This window comes from Lutra lutra, chromosome 11 (assembly GCF_902655055.1).
Source record: "Lutra lutra chromosome 11, mLutLut1.2, whole genome shotgun sequence".
Classification (NCBI taxonomy): domain Eukaryota; kingdom Metazoa; phylum Chordata; class Mammalia; order Carnivora; family Mustelidae; genus Lutra; species Lutra lutra.
In genome coordinates this window covers 96,536,657-96,558,637 of record NC_062288.1, presented here as the reverse complement: position 1 = coordinate 96,558,637, position 21,981 = coordinate 96,536,657, and the positions used below count along the sequence as shown (strand labels likewise).

At 45.3% G+C, this 21,981-nt stretch overlaps 1 non-coding gene and 1 gene segment (V, D, J or C); both read right to left on the bottom strand.

The window, feature by feature from the left end:
* Positions 1-11,819: 11,819 nt before the first annotated feature.
* On the bottom strand, positions 11,820-12,402 carry LOC125080535 (T cell receptor beta variable 4-2-like). The segment is given in 2 exon segments: positions 11,820-12,250; positions 12,354-12,402. Coding segments are annotated over 2 exon segments (480 nt in total).
* A 7,467-nt stretch (positions 12,403-19,869) lies between these two features.
* On the bottom strand, positions 19,870-19,977 carry LOC125081518 (U6 spliceosomal RNA). Its single transcript, XR_007121720.1, has one exon. It is a non-coding gene; the product is annotated as a U6 spliceosomal RNA (small nuclear RNA).
* Between the last annotated feature and the right edge of the window lie 2,004 nt (positions 19,978-21,981).

Sequence of the window (21,981 nt, the reverse complement as noted above, 5' to 3'; positions counted from 1 at the left end):
AATTAAAATTATTTTTTTAAAAAGGTGTCCTGAGCAGATACTGCCTTGCTTTCTTTTCCTGGCAACTTCCTTGCCCCATGCTTCCTTCTGTAACAACTTTACACTTTGCACAACTCCTTGGAGCATTTCTCTACTTGCTGGATGGGGTGTTGCATCATTCATGAATTGCTTAATAAAGCCAACTCGATCTTCCAATTCACTTGGCTGATTTTTTTTTAACACTAGTATTCTTGTAGTGGCCTGAAGATCAGTAACCAATCTGCCTGCTGCAATTACAAAGCTTTTCTAACCCAGTCTCCTTGCAACCCCCAGCTCTTTCTCCCCCTTCCTGCAGCATCTGTGTCTCACTGGAACCACAGTACCTCCTCTTAATAAATGTTTACATTGTCAGCTGTTACCAGAAAGTTTCCGGGAATTCCCTGATATCTTATCCTCATTGTCTCTGGAGCCCTATGTGTCCTATATGATACTCCCAGCTGAGTGCAATACTGACCCCAACTCCTTTGAACAACCATATTGACTTCCCTTCCCCACATTCTGCTTTTTTTTTTTTCCCAGTGCAAATGAGTAAAGCAACTGGAACTCACATTTCGTATGAGAAGGCTAAAGGGTGTCACTATGTGGGAAAACAGTGTGACACTCTTTATAAAGTGAAATGAGCATTTACCACCAAACCCAGCAATCCCATGACTATTTACCTAAGAGAAATAAGAGTGTATGTCCACACCAAAGTCTTGTACCAGAATGCTGCTTCTGGCAGATCTATTCCTAATAGCCCAAATCTAGAAACAACCCAAGTGTCCATCAACATGTAAATAGATATGCAAATTGTGGTAAAGTCACCCCTCCCCCAAAAATACAACCAATAAAAAAAGCAAAATATTGGGGCACCTGGGCAGCTCAGTGGGTTAAAGTCTCTGCCTTCGGCTCAGGTCATGATCTCAGGGATGGAGCCCCGCATCTGGCTCTCTGCTCAGCGGGGACCCTGCCTCCCCCACCTCTGCCTGCCTCTCTGCCTACTTGTGATCTCTGTCTGTCAAATAAATAAATAAAATCTTTAAAAAAGGAGCAAATTATTAATACACATAATAACAAAGATAAATAACAGAAGTATATGGTAGGTGAAAGACGCGGGTCACAAAAAAGTGTATGGTTTCATTTACATGGAATTCAAGAACAAGCAAATCTAATCTCTGATGATAGACATCAGAGCATTGACTGCCAGAGGGATGGATACTGACTGGAAGGGGACCTAACACCAAGAGGTGATGACTTGTGTCTTGATTGGGCTGGTGTTGCTGGTTTTCCCATTTGACAGAATGTATGTAATTTACATTTATTATTACGCATTTCACTTCATGCAATAAAAAAAAATGTATCCCACTATACAGAATCAACAACCATTAATATTTTAGTATCTGTCCAGGCAGAATTCTTCTAAAATTACTTATGAACTATACATGTTAGCAGATATTCACAGAGCTCCCTAAATTGACCTTACAAAAGAAGATAAAATATTTGTGGATATCCAAAAAGCACTATTTCTGAGCCCTAACATAGGAAAAGTGAAGTGCAGCCTTATGCCATGGCCTCATTCCCTACATGTCCCTAGGAAGCCCCAGGGTTGTCGATCGTTCCGGAATCATCCTCCACCTTAGGCAGAACCCAACCAGGGTAGACTCCTAGAGATTCCCATTTGCTGGGTTGCACCAGGGACCTGTATTTCCTCCCAACCACCAGGAAAGTGGACTTTGTATGCTGTTTCCAGGGATCGGGATTAGGGGATCGAAGGGCTGCTTGCCACAACATACCCTCCGGTGTCCTGTTCTCTGCTTCTGCATCCCCCAGTGCAGGGCATGCTTACCAACACTGGTGTGTTCAGCCCTTAGTGGTTCCTTGGGGACTAAGGGATGGTGTTCTCAGGCCGTCCTTGCAGGAAGACCCCCCAGCAAACCCCCACCTGGGCCACCATGGCCACTGCTCCCAGCACCATTTCTCTTGTTCCCCTTCTATAGCTCTTTGCCCAAGATGGAATCCTCTTCCTGCTCAGCCCTCTGAGATGAGACCCAGGGACGAGACACAGGCTGGGTGAACATATGCCCACTTTATGTCTGTTGTTCAAGTGTAATAATAGCACTCCTTCACTCCCCAAGGGGGCTCCCCTTTGGGTAATAAATCATGGTCACCCTAAAAACAGGAGAATGTACAACTTATCTGCATTTTGCATGTTCTCTGCATGGTGTTTCTGTCTTACAGCCCCAGCACACCCTTTCCAGAGGGCTCAGCCACTTCCTGGTGTGAAGGAGAATTCTCAGATTATAGCAGGCTGACTCCTGGCTAGGGCAGGCTGACCCTGGGATGGATTCTTCCTCTGACACCCATGGGGTCCCTGCGGTGCACTAACCCTACTTTCCATATCTTGGGGTAGGATGTCATCTGTTCAAAGAATAAATGAATGAACTAGTAAATGGATGAATAAGTAGGTGTATAACCAATATGATATACTCAACTAGCTTTGAACACTGATACTAACTTATCTTTCTAGTTGAACACTTGAAGTCTACCTGCCTTACTAACAGGAAGTATAGTATCTCCCTCATAAAGGGCTCCCTACATCATCTCTTCAGCTTAATCTTCAAGAACCCTTGGGTCTTAGCTCCTGAAAAGCCAGTCCTTTACAAGTTCCTCTATAGCCTTGTCCGGTCACTCACTTGGCCATACTTGTCCCATCCTTAGGGGCCACAGCCACATTCCATGGTGTCTGACAATGTCTCCTCAAGACCATAGCTCCAGGCATCTCTGTGCAACATATCCTATTCTTCAAATTAAAGTTAACTTCTGGGGCACACCTGGGTGGCTCAGTTAGTTGTGCATCAGACTCTTGATCTCAGCTCATGTCTTTGTGTTTTTTGTTTTTTGTTTCTTAAAGATTATATTTATTTATTTATTTGAGAGAGAGGCAGAGAGAGGATCTCAAGCAAGCAGACTCCTCAATGAGTGGGGAGCCCAACATGGGGTTTGATTTCACAACCCCGAGAGCATGACCTGAGCCGAATCAAGAGTTGGACTGGGCCACCTTGGCTCCCTCAGCTCAGGTCTTGGTCTCACGGTTGTGAGTTCAAGACCCATGTTGAGCTCCATGTTGAGAGTGGATCCTACTTTAAAAAAAAAAAAAAAGTTAACTTCTGACCTCTGCTCCTGGGAAGCTGCTGCAGCCCCACTCTCTTGGGCAGGAAGGGCTGCTGAAAACCTGGGAGCTGAGGAGCCTCCAATTTGTGCAAGGGTGTGGCTCAGTCCCCTATCTGCGCAGCCTGGAGCTTCAGAGCGAGTACGGTCATGAAGCAGGCATCTCAGCTGAGAATGGAGTCTCCAAAAACATCTGCCTTCTCTGAGGGAACCTTGTAATGGATGGGAATCAGTAAGTCCACTTCCCTTTCTGGGGATTGTCGGTTCCAGAAGAAATACAAATGACCAGAAATGGGGTCACACCTCAGAGACACACTCTCCCATTATTGTGAGGTAGTGGCTAGGGCTTTAGCTGACTCTAGGGTCCACGTGTCCTCTGGGAGGAGACAGAGGCCAGGAAGAGAAAAAGGCAGAAGTTCCGAGCTGGCCTTAGATAAAGGGGGTGGAATAGGAAAGTCCCCACACTCTCAGGGCTCATCTGCTCCCAGGAGACCAGAGGTCACCCAGCAGAAGAGCCTGCTGTCCATGGCAGGGGAGGGGAGACCTCTCCACATGGGTCATCTGGGCGTTAGTAGTCCAGGGAGGAGACCCTCTGATGTCGCTGTCTTGGGCAGCACCCCCAGATTCAGGAGTACCCCCACAGGAGGGAGCAGGAAGCCTTAGTACCGCCGTAGACACAAGATGCTCCCAGGTTCAGCCCCCTGTGTGCACTGGAGCAGGCAGGCCCATAGGTCCCAAGCAAAATTTTGCGACTGCAGAAGGACCCTTGGAGAAGATCTTCAGACCAGCAAGGCCGGAGATGACCTGAGCAGACTGGCAGGACCCATGTTCCTCCCCAACAGCACAGGAGAGCTACAGTCCAGAGGCACTGACTGTGACCCAGAGTCCTGAGCCTGATGATTTGACGCTGGGAATAAAGAGAACAAAGGAAGAAGTCACCCTACAAATGTCAGTGTGGAGAGGAGACCTCATGAGGATGGAGACCTGATATCTGGCCGGACATTCCAGTGCAAGGGAGGGAGGGTGGATGGAAATGTAAGTACCCAACCCAGTGTTCCTGGCTCGGAATAGGTGGAAGGAGAGGCCTGTTTGCTGTCTGTGTGGCGTAGAGCAGCTGTCTGCAGATTTGGATCTTGGATCCAGGCTAGGGCTTGAGGGCTGGCCTTGAATAGGAAAAAGAGAAATCGAAGGAAGACAGCTGGGTTATGGAAGAGAAGAACGGGTGAAGACACACACACACACATTTCCCAAACACGGGGTCTACTACTGTCCTTTGCAGCTGGCTTGGACCCTGGGGCCTTGCCTGGAAGTCCCTTTCCTGATTCCCCAAAGCTCAGAGCTGACCTGGTGTGGTGACAGGCCGATGGCACGGGCTCCTTGGTTCCAGAGGAGAGAGGCTCAGAAACCACAGATCTGCAGAGTCGGGAGTCACACACCTCCTTGGAGGGCCCCGCACTTTCCTCTGGTCCCCTGTAGGGATGAGATTGTAGGGTGTGACATGTGGGAAACCGGTGTTTGTTTGGAGGGTCCCTGTGAAACCTTAAGCCAAATGACCCTATGTACAGCAGGCTAGCTTTATTTCATTAAGAAGAGACATAAAAACGGTACTGAATCAAGAAGTGTTTATCGTTCAACCAGGTGACAGAGAAGAGTCACACATGGGTAAGAGGCACCTCAAACTCTGAAGATGGGCCTAGAAGGGAGAGGAGCCACATGAACTGCATTGGCGGATGGTATCATGGTCTGAAACTTTGCTCAGGGGTCCCCACAGTCCCTGGAGTGCCCCTTTGAGGAGAGAGGAGGGAGCCTTAGTGACAAGGCAGGCATGTGACTCCCCAGGACACAATGCTCTACTCAGCCCTTGGGGTCTGATTACCTGGGCAGGACAGAGGGCCTTTACAAGGGGCAAAGCCAGAAAATATGGGGTTCAGAACAGGCAGCCCCAAGGATACAACCCTGCTCTGTAATGTCAGGGAACGTCCCCTCTGGCTGCCTGTGGTGAGAAACCATCCAGGGGCAGGGGACTCCATGACTGAAAATGCAGGATGTGAAGACCTGAGGAATGCAGATTAAAGCCCCAGAAGGAAAAGGAGTCAGGCCTGAAAGTGTCAAAGGCTGCGCAGAAGGGAAGACTGTGTGGATCTGAGTATACAGAGGTGCAGCCTACGGTGACCAGGAGAACACTGATCCACACCTGATGGGGGATGATCAACCACAGTGGCATGAACTGATGGAGCCACGTGGTGAGGGAGGGAGGTGTTCTGGAAAAGGGCTGAGCCTGTTTGGAGCTGGGACCGGGGCTGAGATCCAGGGTCTCACATGCATGGAAGGATCAGAGGAAGGTACCTGTTGGCAGGGGACAGGTCAGCTGTGCTGTGGCCAGAGTGAAAAGTGGCCCATGGAAGACTCCCCAGGGCCACGTGCTAACTGGACACTGCTCAGAAGCTTGATGCTGGACCCTCTTTGGCCTGTGTTCAGCTCAGGCAGATAGGACCGAGGCAGAACCAGGACCCAGGCTGTGGGAGTCTGTGCCGTGGACTCAGCATCCACTGAACCTACAGGCAGCAGGAGGCTCTGGGATCTCTGGGGTCCTCCAGGAAATGCTGAGCTGAGCGTTGGTGGCCTCCATGGCTTCCTGGTTTGGAGCCCGGAGGTTTGTGCACAGGGAGAAGTTGAAGGTGCGGGGCTGTGTCCTTGCTGCTGGCACAGAGATACAGGGCAGAGTCCTCAGGCTCCAGGGCGTCTATGTGAAGGTCCAGCTGGGTGTTGTTTGGGCGATCAGGTAAGAACCGACTGGAGGCAGTTTCATTTTGAAGGAGATCCTTGTAATTGTAGGCAAGCATGAGCTTTGGCGGCTTCTGAACACTCTGCTTATACCAGTACATAGCATTATGTCCCAGATGTTGTTCGCACTTTAGGGTCACGCTCCTTGTTGTCCCGGTTACCAGATGTTTTGGAGTCTGGATAACTCCAGGATCCATGGAGACTGTTGAAAGAACAGGACAAAATTCAAACAAAGCCCAGACAGAAGGGTGGTGTTGCAGGCAGAGGGACTCGGCTTGGGGTGCAGGGAGAGCACAATGGAACCCGAGACGTACCTGCTCCCAAGAGACAGAGAGCCACCCAGTAGGGTAGCCTGCAGCCCATGGTGGAGTCAGGGCCCAGGTGGGCATCCTCTAATTAGGGTGTCCTGTGGAGGGTGCTGGGCTCTGGTGTCCTGGGCTTTGGTTGGTGGTTGGCCTGTGATGTCACTGTCCCTGCAGGTTTCCCCAAACACGGGGTATGTTTCTTCCTCCCCCTTTCACACCTTAGATTCCGGTAGAGCGTGGATTTGCATTGGGTGGGCTGAGCTAATCCTTGGACAGGTGATCTCATGTATTAGCTATAGTCCTCATTATGTAAACTCTCTCTCTATCCCCATCCTTCCAAGACCCTCTCAGCAACACAGCGTTTCTGCTTCAGGGATCTCCTTCCCTACCAGCTCAGGCCTGCAGACATCTCCCAAAAGGTGTTTCCCTCAGTGTCTAAGCTCCATGGAGCGCTTTTGCTCAGCTCTGTGGAAGAGAGAAATTGGAGGCTGTGCTTCCCTTTGGCGCCACTGCCCACCATTACAAAGGCAGGACTGTGATGCCAGCCAGGATCCAGGCACTGGGAGGGGTAGCTGAAGGGACAAAGGGTCAGGCATCCTCAGCCCCAGTCCTGATGGTACAGTGCTTGGCTGGGCTTAGAGCAAGCAGGATGCTCAAGAACCACACAAGGCTTCCCAAGTAGGAAAAAGGGAAATTAATTTGAGCATGGCTTTAGATTAGTATCTTTGAGGTATCAGCATCTGATGCTCCCAACTGACATAAGGATGGAGCTCCATGCCCTGCTCCCCCCTCACCCCTTCCTGCAAATCACTCTCATCCCCCATCCAGCCTCTGAGTAGGCAATAGAGCCAAATCGCCCTCTTGTGGCCCAAGGGCACATTTCCCGGATGGCAGGCTTCTAACCAGCTCAGAAGCAGCAGTGAAGAGGATGCTTATCCCTCACCCACCAGAAAGGAGGGGAGGGGGGTCCACGCTTGATGGGTACAAGAGTCAGACACCTGTGAAGAGCAAAGAAGGAAGTGAAACAGCAAAAAGAGTCGGCAACATTGCCGTTCATCCACACTAGGACATTCAATCTCTACTCCTTCTTCTAACATAATTAAGTTTATCAGATTTTCAGTGTGGCCCATAAACAAAGAAATGTAAGGGTCAAGGAGTTAGAATTTAAGCAAAGGAGTTGGATATTCTTCTCCTGTCCAGGTTAGGTATATGACGGCCCTCCGATTCACCACAGTTGGAGATATCGCTTTCGCAGACAAGAACCTAAACTTAACCCTAGTGGAAAGGCTAGCACGGTGACTATTATATTTATACTGCTGCACACGCACTGTAGCAAGAAGACAGGGAATAGCCCTTCCCCAATGAAAAAGCAAAAAACAGGAATAAATAAAATGTTATTGAGTTTTTTAGCTCCCAATCAGTAAAAGACCAAGGATTACAAAAAACATTATACTTTCAACTGAAATCCTGAACAAGTGGAAACAAAAGGCTCAGTTGTCCTGCTAACGTAGCTAATATACAGTTTTCCCAAAGAAGGGGTGGGTGAAAGGCGAGTTTAAGTTATCCGAATTAGGGATGTGCCTAAAGAAGGAAAATGATGGAAGGACAATCTAAACCACAGAGAAGAAACAGTGAGGAGACAGAAGGGCAAACATGTAAAGAAAGTCAGATATACATTGTCTCTATAAAAGAGTTGTAGCAAATGATGCCTGAAGATCCCAAGACAGCTTGGATGTGGAGCAAAGAGTACTGAAAAGGAACCCTAAGAGTGAGTGTAAGGAAATCCTCTTTCCTCTTGTTTCTTACTGACCTGCATGCACAACGTGGAAGTCCAGAAAGCTGAGCAGAGGACAGGTTCTAGTAGGCTGCACCGCTGAGCAGAGAGTTCAGAAGACACTTGCTTTCAGACCCACTTAGGATGAGAGACTTTGGTGAACATGCTGTGATTCCTCATTGAGACGCCCAAAAGACCATGCACCGGTAATAATGAGCACATGCCAGGACCCCCCAATAGGGAGGACAAAACTTAAATAGATTCTAGCAAATCCTGCATTTGAAACTGCCAGATTGAAAACTAACATTCTTCAGAAGAGCATATAGAATCTGGAGCTTCTATTCTATATCGTCCACAATACCCCCACATAAACCCTTTATAATCTTCCCTGAAGAATATCATAGAAGTCTCCTAACTGTATAATCCATCCCCAACCTCTCACTCTCCTGATCCTGCTGCTACCAGTGTTGTACCATATACAAATTTGCTCATGTCATCTCGCTTCAGGTGGGAACAATGAGTAGCTACTGCCTACAGATCTGTGTCCAAAGTCCTTTCAATGTGTATGAACCCTCCACCACCTGGGCACTGCCTGCCATGGAGGACTTTTCAAGATGCTACTGGAGCAGAATTGGGAAGAGTCACCATGGTCCTCCTTCTGAAAGGAGGGAGTCAGCAGTGCCCAAGCCCACCCCTACTGGTGCTTATCCCCAACCCTTCATTTCTAAGTATCCCTGTTGCTATGAAGACTGGAATAGAACTAGAAATCACTTATTAGGAATTTGGAAAGGTACAGATATTTCCTACAACATGAGAGAATTGCAGGATAAAATAACAGAAATGAGCAATGCTCATCTCAGTTCCTGGGACATCAGTGGATTAGCTTCTTCCCTCACTGAGAAAATTAAAAATTTGAATCCATGGACATGGATTCAATATTTTATATGCCTTGGTGTAGGAGCTTTATTAGTGCTCATTGTCATTATTATCTTTCCCATTCTTTTTAAGGTGTTACTGCTTCTAGTCCAAATAATAAGGTCTTCAAGGTGGTGGCCAGCTGCAATCTGTACAAACACAAGGTTAGGTGTACAGGATTCACTGCTAGTATGATACTCAAATCCCAAACGGGTGTTTATTATCTCCCTTCATCACCATTTCTAGAGTTTCTCCAACTTTGTTTGGTGCTTCAGTGGTCTAAGGTGTTTGCCTAACGGGTTGACCCAGACATTCATCTCTGAGGGTTTGGAGCCCCTTCGGTGCCTTTGCTTTGTCAGGCCAAGATGACTGTAATTCACAATTGTCATTATCACCAGGAATGGAGGCACTAAGAGATGCTTCGATTAGTTCCCTGAGTCCCAGGTCAACCTTTCCCTGTCTCCACCATGTAGCAGTAACTCTGTCACCTCATGAAAATCACGATCAGTACCTCCATCCTGACTTCTCCATCCATCCCAGCAAGATGAGCTCAAAATGACTAGGTAGAGTCATAATCGCAGTACACTGGGATTGTTACTATGTCCTGTGGTGGAAGCATCTATCCCTCCTCCTCCCCTCTCTTCAGGAATCAGAACTTCTTATCTAGAAGACCCTAAAAATACAGGGGAAAGGAATATGAATTTACAACTGGATCACTGCAAGAGATGATGAGAGCCATACCCATCCTAACCCTACCCTATGGCTTCTGGATTCATGGATTCAATACATAGTCCCAATTTCCCCCCATTTGTTCAAATCATACCACATCCTAGCGATTATCACCCCAGCTTGACAGGTGTTCTAGCTGAGCTAGCCCCTTAGCGAAACCTTTACTAGGTCCTTTCTTCATTCCATAAGGTCAGATGCTTCTGAGAGATACCATATGTGAACAAAAATTGGATCCCATGGTTATATGCCCATGATTTCATTTCCTTAGGTATCAAATGGGATCCTTTTGTCTCCAAATTTGTGTAGGAACTCACATCGCTAAGACAGTCATTCTCCAACCCTGAGGATAGTGGAGCTGCCATGGTTGTAACTGAGTCAATGACTATTTCATGTAGGATCTGCTCACACCTTTTCCCCCTCCTATTCATTACTTGAGCTCATCCTGACTTATTAGGAGGAAATGCATTCCTTTGTTTTGAAGTTTTCACTCTAACTTTCCTGCCCCAACTGTTGAAGAACTGTTGAAGAACACTTACGCAAAACCCAGACAGTTAATGGGGCTGCCCCAAGTCAAGGTCATGGTGATAAGTTCATTCCTGTTCTGCTTCTAGATGCTGCTTGGTTTTTGCTGTTGAATTCTAATCCTGCCATCCCAGCTTGATTCTGGTGATTCTCTTGTTGGTCTAGACCGCTGTTGGCCTTGAAGTGGTGTCCCAATGTTGCACTCAATCATTACCGTTCTTTTAATTCATTCTCACATGGGTTATTGCATTAGGCACTTATTGGAAAGACTCATGGACAATTCAGGACCTTGTGCTGACTTGCATGTCCTTCTGAAGATGTGGGGTTGGAAATCCTCTCTACTCTCAGGCAAATACCATAGCCCTTCCTTGATAGTCATTTCTCCAACTTGTGAGTTAAAATGGCTTTTTTGAAGCCTCTAAAACAAGACAAAACAAAACAAAACCCATGATGCAAAAGGAAGTAAAGAGAAAACACAAGTCATTTGATGGTCACTTCCTGGGCACAACTCTCCCATCATTGGAGCCCAAAGACATGCTCTACAGTATCCATAAAGATTCTGCAAAAAATGTCCCCTGACCACTTCTGCCAAAGATATCCCACTTTGGTAATTTAATTTCAGATATTTGTGTATTTGGAGACAGCTGAATAGGCAAGTCCAACCGGAAAGGGATGCTGGGAGCTCGAAAAGAGGCAGAAACATGAAGATTTGTGCATAGGCTGGAGGGGTCTTTGCAAGGCTGTGTCTGTGCTGCTGGCACAGAGGTACGTGGCTGAGCCTCCCAGCTCTGTGGGCTGGATCTGCAGAGTGGAGAATGATCCATCAGTCCTTCTAGCTGAGAATCGATCCTTGAATGTTTCAGACTTCTCCAAGAGAGTACTCTTGTAGAATAAAACGAGAAACTCTAGTTTCTGCTCCAGGATCTGTCTGTACCAGTGCAGGAATAAGTGACCAGAGGTTGGGGTCACACTTCAGGGGTACTCTCGTGCCCCTTTCTGTGACCTGGTGGCTGGAGTCTGCCTGCATTCAGGTTCTGTGTGTCCTGTGGGAGCTTAAAGAAGCCAGAGATTGAATAAGGAAATGCCTTAGAAGAGCCTTGGGTGAATCCAAGATGAGAAATTCCCAGGACTCAGGTGCTTCCAAGAGAATTAAAAATCACCCCACACAGTAGCCAGAAATCCATAGCAGGGTCAGGGCATGAATGAGTCCTCTGCTAGCTCAGGCCTCTGGTCATCAGAAGCAGGAAGAGACTTCTGAACTGCCATGGTTTTTAATTTGGTAGAGACATTAGCACCCATTAGGGCTGAGCCTGTTTGGAGCTGGAACCGAGATTTGGAGCTGGGGCTGAGATCCAGGGTCTCACATGTGTGGATGGAAAAGCCAGAGGAAGGTACCTGTGGGCAGGGGATGGGTCAGCTGTGCTGTGGCCAGAGTGAATAGTAGCCCATGGAAGACTCCCCAGGGCCACGTGCTGACTGGACACTGCTCAGATGCATGATGCTGGACCCTCTCTGGCCTGTGTTCAGCTCAGGCAGTCTGGAGCGAGGCAGGGCCAGGGTCCAGGCTGTGGGAGTCTGTGCCGTGGACTCAGCATCCACTGAACCTACAGGCAGCAGGAGGCTCTGGGATCTCTGGGGTCCTCCAGGAAATGCTGAGCTGAGTGTTGGTGGCCCCCACGGCTTCCTGGTTTGGAGCCCGGAAGTTTGTGCACAGGGAGAAGTTGAAGGTGCGGGGCTGTGTCCTTGCTGCTGGCACAGAGATACAGGGCAGAGTCCTCAGGCTCCAGGGCGTCTATGTGAAGGTCCAGCTGGGTGTTGTTTGGGCGATCAGGTAAGAACCGACTGGAGGCAGTTTCATTTTGAAGGAGATCCTTGTAATTGTAGGCAAGCATGAGCTTTGGCGGCTTCTGAACACTCTGCTTATACCAGTACATAGCATTATGTCCCAGATGTTGTTTGCACTTCAGGGTCACATTCCTTCCTGTCCCGGTTACCAGATGTTTTGGTGTCTGGGTAACTCCAGTGCCCATGGAGACTGTGGGAGCAAGAAACCAAATTTAGAGAGTCTTAGGAAGCCATTCCATGAAAAAAGCTAGAAGTCTGCAGACAGAGATATCCCACCTGTTCCCAGGACTCACCTGCCCACCGGAGACAGAGGACCACCCAGCAGAGGAGCCTGCAGCCCATGACGCGCTTAACCTGAAGGGGCTCAGTATCTCTCGGATTAGATTCTTGTCCTCATGCCCTGACAGAGGGTTTGCTGGTGAGGCCACTGCCCCTGTTAATTCTTCTAGAGCTCACATTCCCTCTTCCCCCTTACACCCGACACAAGTATCACCAGAGCCGGATTTGAGTCCTGGAGTGGCAGGACTGAATGTATAGGGGCAGCTTGAGAGGAATAGGTCCATCCCCAAGCTGCCTCAAGGAGGTTTCTCAGACACTTTTTTTTTTTTTGGGGGGGGGCTAGTAGCTTCCTCCCCCACCTGCATGAATAATTCTTTCCTTTCTGTTTCAACTTGACAGTGCCTCCTCCACTCAGATACACATTCCTTCCCTTTGGGCAGATGTCCCCCCACGTTGCCTCTCATGGAGCCAGGACGATCCCACTCAAGCCTCATCCTGACTTAACGCAGAGAGGCCACCTTGCTTGGCTTTCAGAGCCTTTCCCTGGTGCCAGTTGGGCATCACTTTAAGACACAGGAATTAATGCTAACTGGGTAGGAAGCACCCTCAGTGGGTGCTGACGAGGTTACAAGAGAAATCTGCTGCAACTGATTCCCCCAGAGAGTATCTCCCCTATCTGGGGTGCTGAGCTTGGACATGGAAAAGACACACACAGAGGAAGCACAGGAGAGTAACAAAAGGTCCTACGGGTCATGAGCCGTAGGGACAGCAGACATTGCCAAAGAGGCTGAAGAAGCACAACATAGACTGGATTTTAGTGTCCAGACTGTCCACATACCATCTCCCAAGCTGACCCAGGAGCAAACCCTGACGCCTGAGCATTCTCTTCCTTCTTGATCCCGCCCCTTCCCCCTATTCCCCTCTCTTCTTTTCCCAGTTCTGCCTCAGGGATTTCAGTGAAGTCACAGCTCCTCCTAGAGGTTAGAGGAGCTCATTAACCTCCTCTGTGTCCTCGGCCTTCCACCCTCTGGAGGGCTTGGAGGGGAGCTTAGAGAACAAGGGCTATGCTAGTTTGTTCAACAAGCATTTGTGAGTAAGGCGAGGTTCTTATCCTCGAAATGCTTCTAGACTCATAGGACCGATAGGATATGTTTTTAGATAACATCTAGTTTGGAGAGTTTTAGTGTATGTTTTAGGGAGGTTAAAATATAATTGGTTTTTATTTGGCTAAATCATTTAATCTACTCACCTTCTCATTTCCTCATCCCCAAAACCTGGACCAAGGGAGATTCTGAAATACTGATCTCCAGCCCTCTGTTTAACTCTAAAACAGCATGAGCTTTTTGGGGTAAGTTTCTACCCAGATGTTTACTGGATTGCTGGGCTAGGACATTCCTGTCTCCCCGTCCCCGCTGCCTTAACAATACTTACATAATACTTTGTAGGTACTTAATGCATACTTGTCGAATGAAGGAATATATGAACACAGTAGAAAATAGTAAGAGACCACACATGAGTCTAACCATTAAAAAACTGTTTCCAAATGTGGTATGGTCAGCACCTGGTGTATTTGTACTGGTGGCTTATGGAAATTGAGGGCTTGGTATCAGGATTTGAGACAGAAATGGGAACGATAAAGAATTAATTTGCTTGGCATGAAGAAGCTTTTGGTACCAATTTGTATTTTAAAGGATAGGTAAGTCAAACAGAGAAAGTCAATTATCATATGGTTTCACTTATTTGTGGAACATAGGGAATAACATGGAGGACATTAGAAGAAGGAAGGGAAAAATGAAAGGGGAGAATCAGAGTGGGAGATGAACCATGAGAGACTATGGACTCCAGGAAACATACTGACGGTTTCAGAGGGGAGGGGGCTGGGGGCATGGGTGAGCCCTGTGATGGGTATTGAGGAGGGCACAGATTGCATGGAGCACTGAGGGTTCTACGCAAACAATGAGTCATGGAACACTACATCAAAAACTAATGATGTACCATATGGTGACTAACATGACATAAAAAAAAGAAGAAGAAATAACTAATAAATACTTGGAAAAGTACTCAAAAAAACAAAAGATAGGTATAATAATTTTCCAGCGTGTATCAAGCATCATTCAAAGGAGATTCAGAAGTCAAAAAATCGTTTCTGTTCTTAAACCATCCTTGTTTTCGGGCCCCCATAAGGGTGAGTATTTGAGTATTTCCTTACAATATAGCACAAGAATATATTCTAGGCTTGTCTTGTGCTTTCCCTCCCCATCGTGATATCAGCTATTTCTCCAAAGAGCCCTGGTTCCTTTTAGTGGTTAATGGTCTCTAGAAAATGAGAGATGGGTACTAGATCTGGGTTTTGGGGATGCTACCACTCACAGGTCATCCATGGATGGAGCCTGGGGAATACACGTTTGTGTATGTTACCACATAAATGCATATATCTTAGCATGTATCTTTAATTCTGTATCTATCTACACATACTGAGAAAAACCACAAGTTTATACCACTAATTTCAGTTCCAGTTGCAATATGATAAGGTTCATCCTAGGGTTCTAGCATTCTCCCTTTCCATATTTGCAACTCCCTTATCCAATGCTAAGAAACCTGGGTCCTGTTGTCCTTCATGGATATACATATTTGATCCATGTCCTCACATGTGCCCAACTGTCCACCGCAATGGCAACTTTCTCTCCTTTGCACACACCCGCCTCGCCCTGCTCGGGATCTGACACCCTGTGCCTGGGAGTCCTCTCCATGTCGGAATTCCCCTCAGCTCAGTTCAGTTTCTGATACGCGATATGGCTCATGGCCAGCCCATATGGATAACATTCTCAGCCTGCTGGAGCTTCAGTGGCCTAGACCAGCCTGCTCGCCTCAAGCACTGACCTCCTGTTATGTTCTGGTCACCGAACAGCCATTGACTATGACCCTAAAGAAGAGCCCTGATTGCAATGGGTTCTGTGTGGACAGGGGAAATAAAATAATAAAAAATAGAAACCATAGGGTATATATCTTTGGTTTTTTGTGTGTGAATATTCTAGATGGTAAGACAGCCAATATTGAGATGATGCAACTAAAAATATTACTGATCATAAAATAATAGGGTACAAGCTGTACTCATCAGCACTGGAAGGATGTGTAGAAAAATGTTTATCATTGGGGGATTTTCATGGATGGAGAAAACATTTTGAAGGAGGGGAGTTTAAGCCAAATCTTTAAGCAACCTAGTCCTGTACCAGTTTCTTTTTTCCTAAGAACTAGTTATATTACATCATCTAAGAAGAGGCTAGCATCTAGCTTCAACTCCTATATTGGGATGTTATTTTTCAAGTAACATGAGGCAACTTTTGGGGTTGCCTTTTGAGATTTGTTCTTGCTACATAAAGGGACAGTGGAGACTCTGTTGGCCTGGAAGCTTGGCTTTTCTTGCTTCTCCTGTTCACTATTCTAGAACCTATAATTTTCTGCTGCCTCTGACCTCTGACCACTTACCTCTTAATTATGACTCTCCTGATCCTGTATCACCAAGGGACAAGACTAAGAACAAATGGTTGAAAGCTTTAAACAGTTTTCTGGCTCAACACAAGGACAAACTTTCCAACTGGATGGTTGAGAAGGTACTGTGATCTCCTTTCTGCAATAAAGGCCAGAAGACCATTTGTGAGATGTTGTAGATGGGGCCCAAATGTCTGATGGGGCAAAGAGGAACTTGAGCATTTACTGTATGCCAGAGACAGAGCTATAGACTTAAAGAATTTAAATATAAAATATTTGCTTTGGGAGCTCATAATCTAGCTGAAGGAACAGACAAGAAAATAAAAACTTGCAAGAGAATTTAGAAGTCTTAATAGCAATATATACAGAGCTTTAAAAAGGTTTCAGAAAGGTAACAGAGAGCTACCTAACAAATCAGAGGGTGCATATGGTGGAGTTAGGGATGGGCACAGATAAATGTCAGAGGTTAATTCTAAGGAGAGATGATGCCCAAGGTAAATTTTAATGGGTTAATCAGAGTTCACTAGCAAAGAAGTGGAAGAGGTAACCCCCTTCAGCAATTACTTACTGAACAATTATTATTTAATTTTTTTTATTTTTTTATTAACATATAAGGTATTATTAGCCCCAGGGGTACAGGTCTGTGAATCACCAGGTTTACACACTTCGCAGCACTCACCATAGCACATACCTTCCCCAATGTCCATAACCCCACCACCCTCTCCTTAACCACCTCCCCCCCAGCAACCCTCAGTTTGTTTTGTGAGATTAAGAATCTCTTATGGTTTTTCTCCCTCCTGATCCCATTTTGTTTCATTTATTATTTTCCTGCCCCCCAAACCCCCCACGTTGCATCTCAACTTCCTCATATCAGGGAGATCATATGATAGTTTTCTTTCTCTGATTGACTTATTTTGCTAAGCATAATACTCTCTAGTTCCATCCTCGTCATTGCAAATGGCAAGATTTCATTTCTTTTAATGGCTGCATTGTATTCCATTGTATATAATTACCACATCTTCTTTATCCATTCATCTGTTGATGAACATCTAGGTTCTTTCCATAGTTTGGCTATTGCGGACATTGCTGCTATAAACATTTGGGTGCATGTGCCCCTTAGGATCACTACATTTGTAATCTTTAGGGTAAATACCCAGTAGTGCAATTGCTGGGTCATAGGATAGCTCTACTTTCAACTTTTTGAGGAACCTCCATGCTGTTTTCCAGAGTGGTTGCACCAGCTTGCATTCCCACCAACAGTGTAGGAGGGTTCCACTTTGTCCACATCCTCACCAGCATTTGTCATTTCCTGACTTATTAATTTTAGCCATTCTGGCTGGTGTGAGGTGGTATCTCATTGTGGTTTTGATTTGTATACTGAACAATTATTATGTGTCAGATATGTGTTGGCTTTGAGGCAGAAGAGTAAGCAAATCAGACATTAGCTGTGCCCTCAGGAATTTTAAATTACCTGGAACAATCAACACTACACAGATACTCACACAATTAATATATAATTGGAAGTAAGTGTAATAAAAGATACATAAAGGCCAACAAGAAAACTCAAGAAGGCCTGACTGGAGCTGGAGAGTGAAATCAAGTTTCAGTATTCTCCCTGATCAGAAATCAGGAGAATGATTGGGACGTTAGCAGGTGAGAGTATGGGGAAGGCACAGAGGCATGATCAGCATGGAGTATCCAGGCACACAGGTTTCAATGCCATGCCTAGGAATCAGATGGGCACAGATTTTAAGACTGGACATTTGAATATAGGTAGTGAGTAAGGTGGATGGAGAAGTTAAGAGTGACTTCCATGTTTCAAGTTTGATTAACCATGTAGATGAAGTTCCATTGCACCGATTTGGGAAAAATAGGAAGAAGCTATGATGTGCACCCCAGTGTTTATAGCAGCAGTGTCCACAGTAGCCAAAATATGGAAAGAGCCCAGATGTCCATTGACAGATGAATGCATAAAGAAGGTGTGGTGTATAGATACATACATACCATGTCTATATATACATATATAGGTATATACAATACATATGCATATATGCATACATTATATATATATATATATATATATATGCATATACACACACACATATACACACAATGGAACATTACTTCCATCAAAAGGAATGAAATCTTACCATTTGCAATGACATGGATGGAAATAGAAGGTATTATTCTAAGTAAAATAAGTCAGTCAGACAAAGACAAATACCATATGATCTCACTCAAATGTGGAATTTAAGAAACAAAACAGATGAACATAGGGGAAGGGAACAAAAAATAAAGTAAGACAACATCAGGAAGACAAACCATAAGAGACTCTTAACTCTAGAAACAAACTGAGGGTTGCTGGAGGGGAGGTGGGTAGGGGAATGGGGTAGCTGGGTGATGGACATTAAGGAGGGCACTCGACATAATGAGCACTGAGTATTATATGCCACTGATGAATCATTAAACTGTATCTCTGAAACTAATAATACACTCTGTGTTAATTAATTGATCTTAAATTTTAAAAAATAAAGCAAAGATTAAAAAATGAAAAAAGGTATGATGGACTCAGCTCTAGATAAGCTGGCCTGAGCTGCTTCAGGACACTTGAGCAGATATGTTCAGGTAGCAGTTGGAACTCAGAGAAGCCCAGGAAGGAAGCTGGTATTAGAAAGATAGATTGTGAATCATAAGAAATTAGTTTATAAAACATCAAAGATGTGGAATGTATATATAGAGAAGAAAACATATAAATTGTTTCTCTTAGATGTATTTTATTCTTCAATTGGTGCAGTTCCATTGTATAGTACTCTTTGTGTCATTACTGGGGAAAACCCTTTTTAAATCAAGAAGACCATGAGTGATTCTTAGCCATATGGAATCTACTTTGGAAATTCCATACTCCCCTTTTTGCTCATATTTATGATTAACCCTAGGAACACCATTTTCCATGCTTGAGAAATGGAGGCCCTTCCAGATCAATATCTGTGTATCTCCTATCACATTCCACCCATTGCCCAGAGACCTTGGACTAGAAATAAGATTGGTTGGTTTGAGGTGTAGAGGGGATGATCCCCTCATTCTTCCCATCACAACAAGTGCATTTGGAGAACCACCATGAAGGCCATCATCTTTTCCATGTTCCTAGAGGTTGCTGGTTAGCTGTGCTTTTTTTTTTTTTTTTTCTCTTCAGTATTGAAGGAAGACAGTGTTAGAGACTAAATTTCCAGGTTCTGGGTCTTCTGGGTATGTCAGAAGCCCTGCAGCAAGTATGTAGGTTTCTATCTTACCTGGAACAAGGTGGGGAATGGAAAAGAATGACTGAGAGTCTGGAAGGGACACTCGCAGTCAAGCACAGACTCAAATTCTTGCTCTGTTTGTCACATGAGACCTTGCTATGTAACCAGGTAACTGCCTAATTTATTGACCAACCTGGGACCTTTTTTTTTTAAATTGGGACATTTTTAAATTGGGACATTTTAAGGAAAGTGGCACAGTTAGTGCCACTGATGTTAGTAACAGTTAGTAACTGCATCAGGGCAGTGTACATAAACCAGAACCTAGAGAATCGAGATCTGGAGGCAGAGTGTGTTTAACAGAAGTGCTCCTGTTATTGTCTTTCATCCAACCCCACTCAGCTTTGTCTGCTCTGGATTCTTGGCTTCAGACCTGGATAGGAGCCCCAAGACATGTCAGTTTTGGACTCTCTTGTTGTAGTAGGAAAATTAGCATTGAAGAGACTACATGCATTTGAGCCTTCTTGGGGCTTGGTAAGGTCTGTCGATGGGCTGAAAATATACAGACTCCCACAAGGGCTAGCCAAATATTCTACCCAAGTCACACCCTTCCCTGTGCTGTTAGCTTCTTGAGGGAACCAAAGTGCTCCTCCCTGTTCACCTAGCACAAATCATCTAGGAATATTGCTTTATATAAAAAATCTTATTTTTGATAAAACCACTGCCAGACCTCAGATCTAGAAACTTCTCTCTCTCCCCTTCTTCTTCTTCTTTCTTTTGACTATCTTTTTTTTTTTATTATGCTATGTTGATTATCTTGATTGCAGTGATGGTTTCTCATCCTTGTACAGGGGCCATGCTAATAACCTCTGTATCGTTCCAATTTTAGTATATGTGCTGTTGAAGCAAGCACTCTCTCTTCCTTTCTTTCATGCAAATGGTTCTTAAAATTATTCCACTCCACAAATCCTTCTTGATATAATAGGAATATATGGGAGTTGAGAGAAAATTTTCTTGGTCTTTCTCTTGTCACATGACAGTTTTGTGATCATTTTGTGTGTGTGTGTGTGTGTGTGTTTTCTTTATTCCAATAACTTAAGGGATAATGAAAAGAGCAAATAATGTGAAATAGATTGAAATAGGTTGAGAAAACAGCAGAGCTACTACAAGCCTAGACCAGCCTAGCACAAAGTCAGGGAGGCGGGGGCACTGGTAGGGGAAGGAGGATGGAGGCAAATGACCCCACACAGTAGCAGGGAGATGGTTCAGAACATGGTGGGCATTAGTGAGGGCTGGACTAACACTTTGGCATGGACAGTATACTAACAAAAGAGAAAGACAATCTTAAATCATTGTAAACCAACTGATGGGGGAAAGATATCAGGACACAAGTGGGAATATGAGTCTTCTGAAGGGCTCGGGACTGGAATGTACAGTATGGTTGGCAAGGAGGTGGGAATGAATGGGAAAGGCCACAAGGGCCCATACCATGCAGTGAAGAGACTGAAGAAAGACCCATAACTTGGCTGGTATACACACCTGTCTGCTTCTGTGATACAACTTAATTTTTCTTTTATAAGGTGTGCTGCTCCACTGACTCTGTTGGGATCTGGCTGCAAAGGGAAAGAGAGCAGCACGAAGCTAATTCTGACAGCGACATAATTTAGTTGTGTTAACACTTCAACAAAACTCTTCTATGTGAATCAAAGGTTGTGTTAACTTCTCTTATTTCCTCATGGTTTTCTGTGGGTGTTCATTTTATACATGAGGATATTAATATGCAAAGACACCCAAAATAGAAGCTAACAACAGAATGAAAGCCAGAACTCTGGTGGCAAGATCGAAACGTTCTTTCCCAGAATTTTATTGTGTCTCATACTTCGGTACAAGTTTCTGCCTCCATGACTCTCTTCTTTGTTCTGCCTTGTTCAGTGTCACTCTGATATCCCAGCCCTAAATCCCCAGTCTCCCACTTCTTACTTTCTCCTTAAAGCTTTTCTTGAAGTAAAGGCCGCATGAGCTAGTTCTCTTAAGATTACTAGTTTTATTTCAAGCCACCTGATCATTGAAACTGAACCACCATTCAATTTTAAGTCAAGATATAGGACATTTAAATGCTTCCTTTCTTGGGGCACCTGGGTGGCTCCGTGGGTTAAGCCTCTGCCTTCGGCTCAGGTCATGATCTCAGGTCCCGGGACTGAGCCCCACATTGGGCTTTCTGCTCAGCGGGGAGCCTGCTTCCCTCTTTCTGCTGCCTCTCTGCCTACTTGTGATCACTCTCTCTCTGTCAAATAAATAAATAAAATCTTTAAAAAAAATAAATGGTTCCTTCCTTACATTCTAGAGCAGGGTCAACAAACCACAACCCAGGGACAAATTGGACTGCAGCATGTTTTAGCAAATAGGTTTCCTGGAACTTAGCTGCCCCCACCCATGCACGCCCTGCTTTCATGCGGCAAATTCAGGGCAGTCGTGGCAAAGAATGCATTGCCTGTAGTCCCTAAACCATTTACTGTTGGGCTCTTTACAAAAAAAAAAAAAAAAAAAAAAAAAAAAAAAAAACTTGCTGAGCCTTGCCTGCAATTTTCTGGAGAGAATCCCTTGGAGCTAGAATAGAAATCTCCTCAAGCCAATTGCATCCTTGAGCAGTGTTCTCAAGGAAACCTGTCTGGTTCCAGGGTTCACTTTACCAAGAAATTCCATTCTCTTTGCCGCCACTGATTTTCTGCCTAATGGTAATGATTAGAAATTCAGCTTCGCATAGACTGCCAGGTTAACATCAAGCTTATGACACAAGCACATGCTCTGTAACTTGTTCCTTTTTATAGTCTTGTTGCCCTGATTGCTTATTCCAGTTTTTCAGTAACTTAGTCTATCTCTTTCTGGGGAGAGGAATCCTTCTTTAAAAATTTCCCTT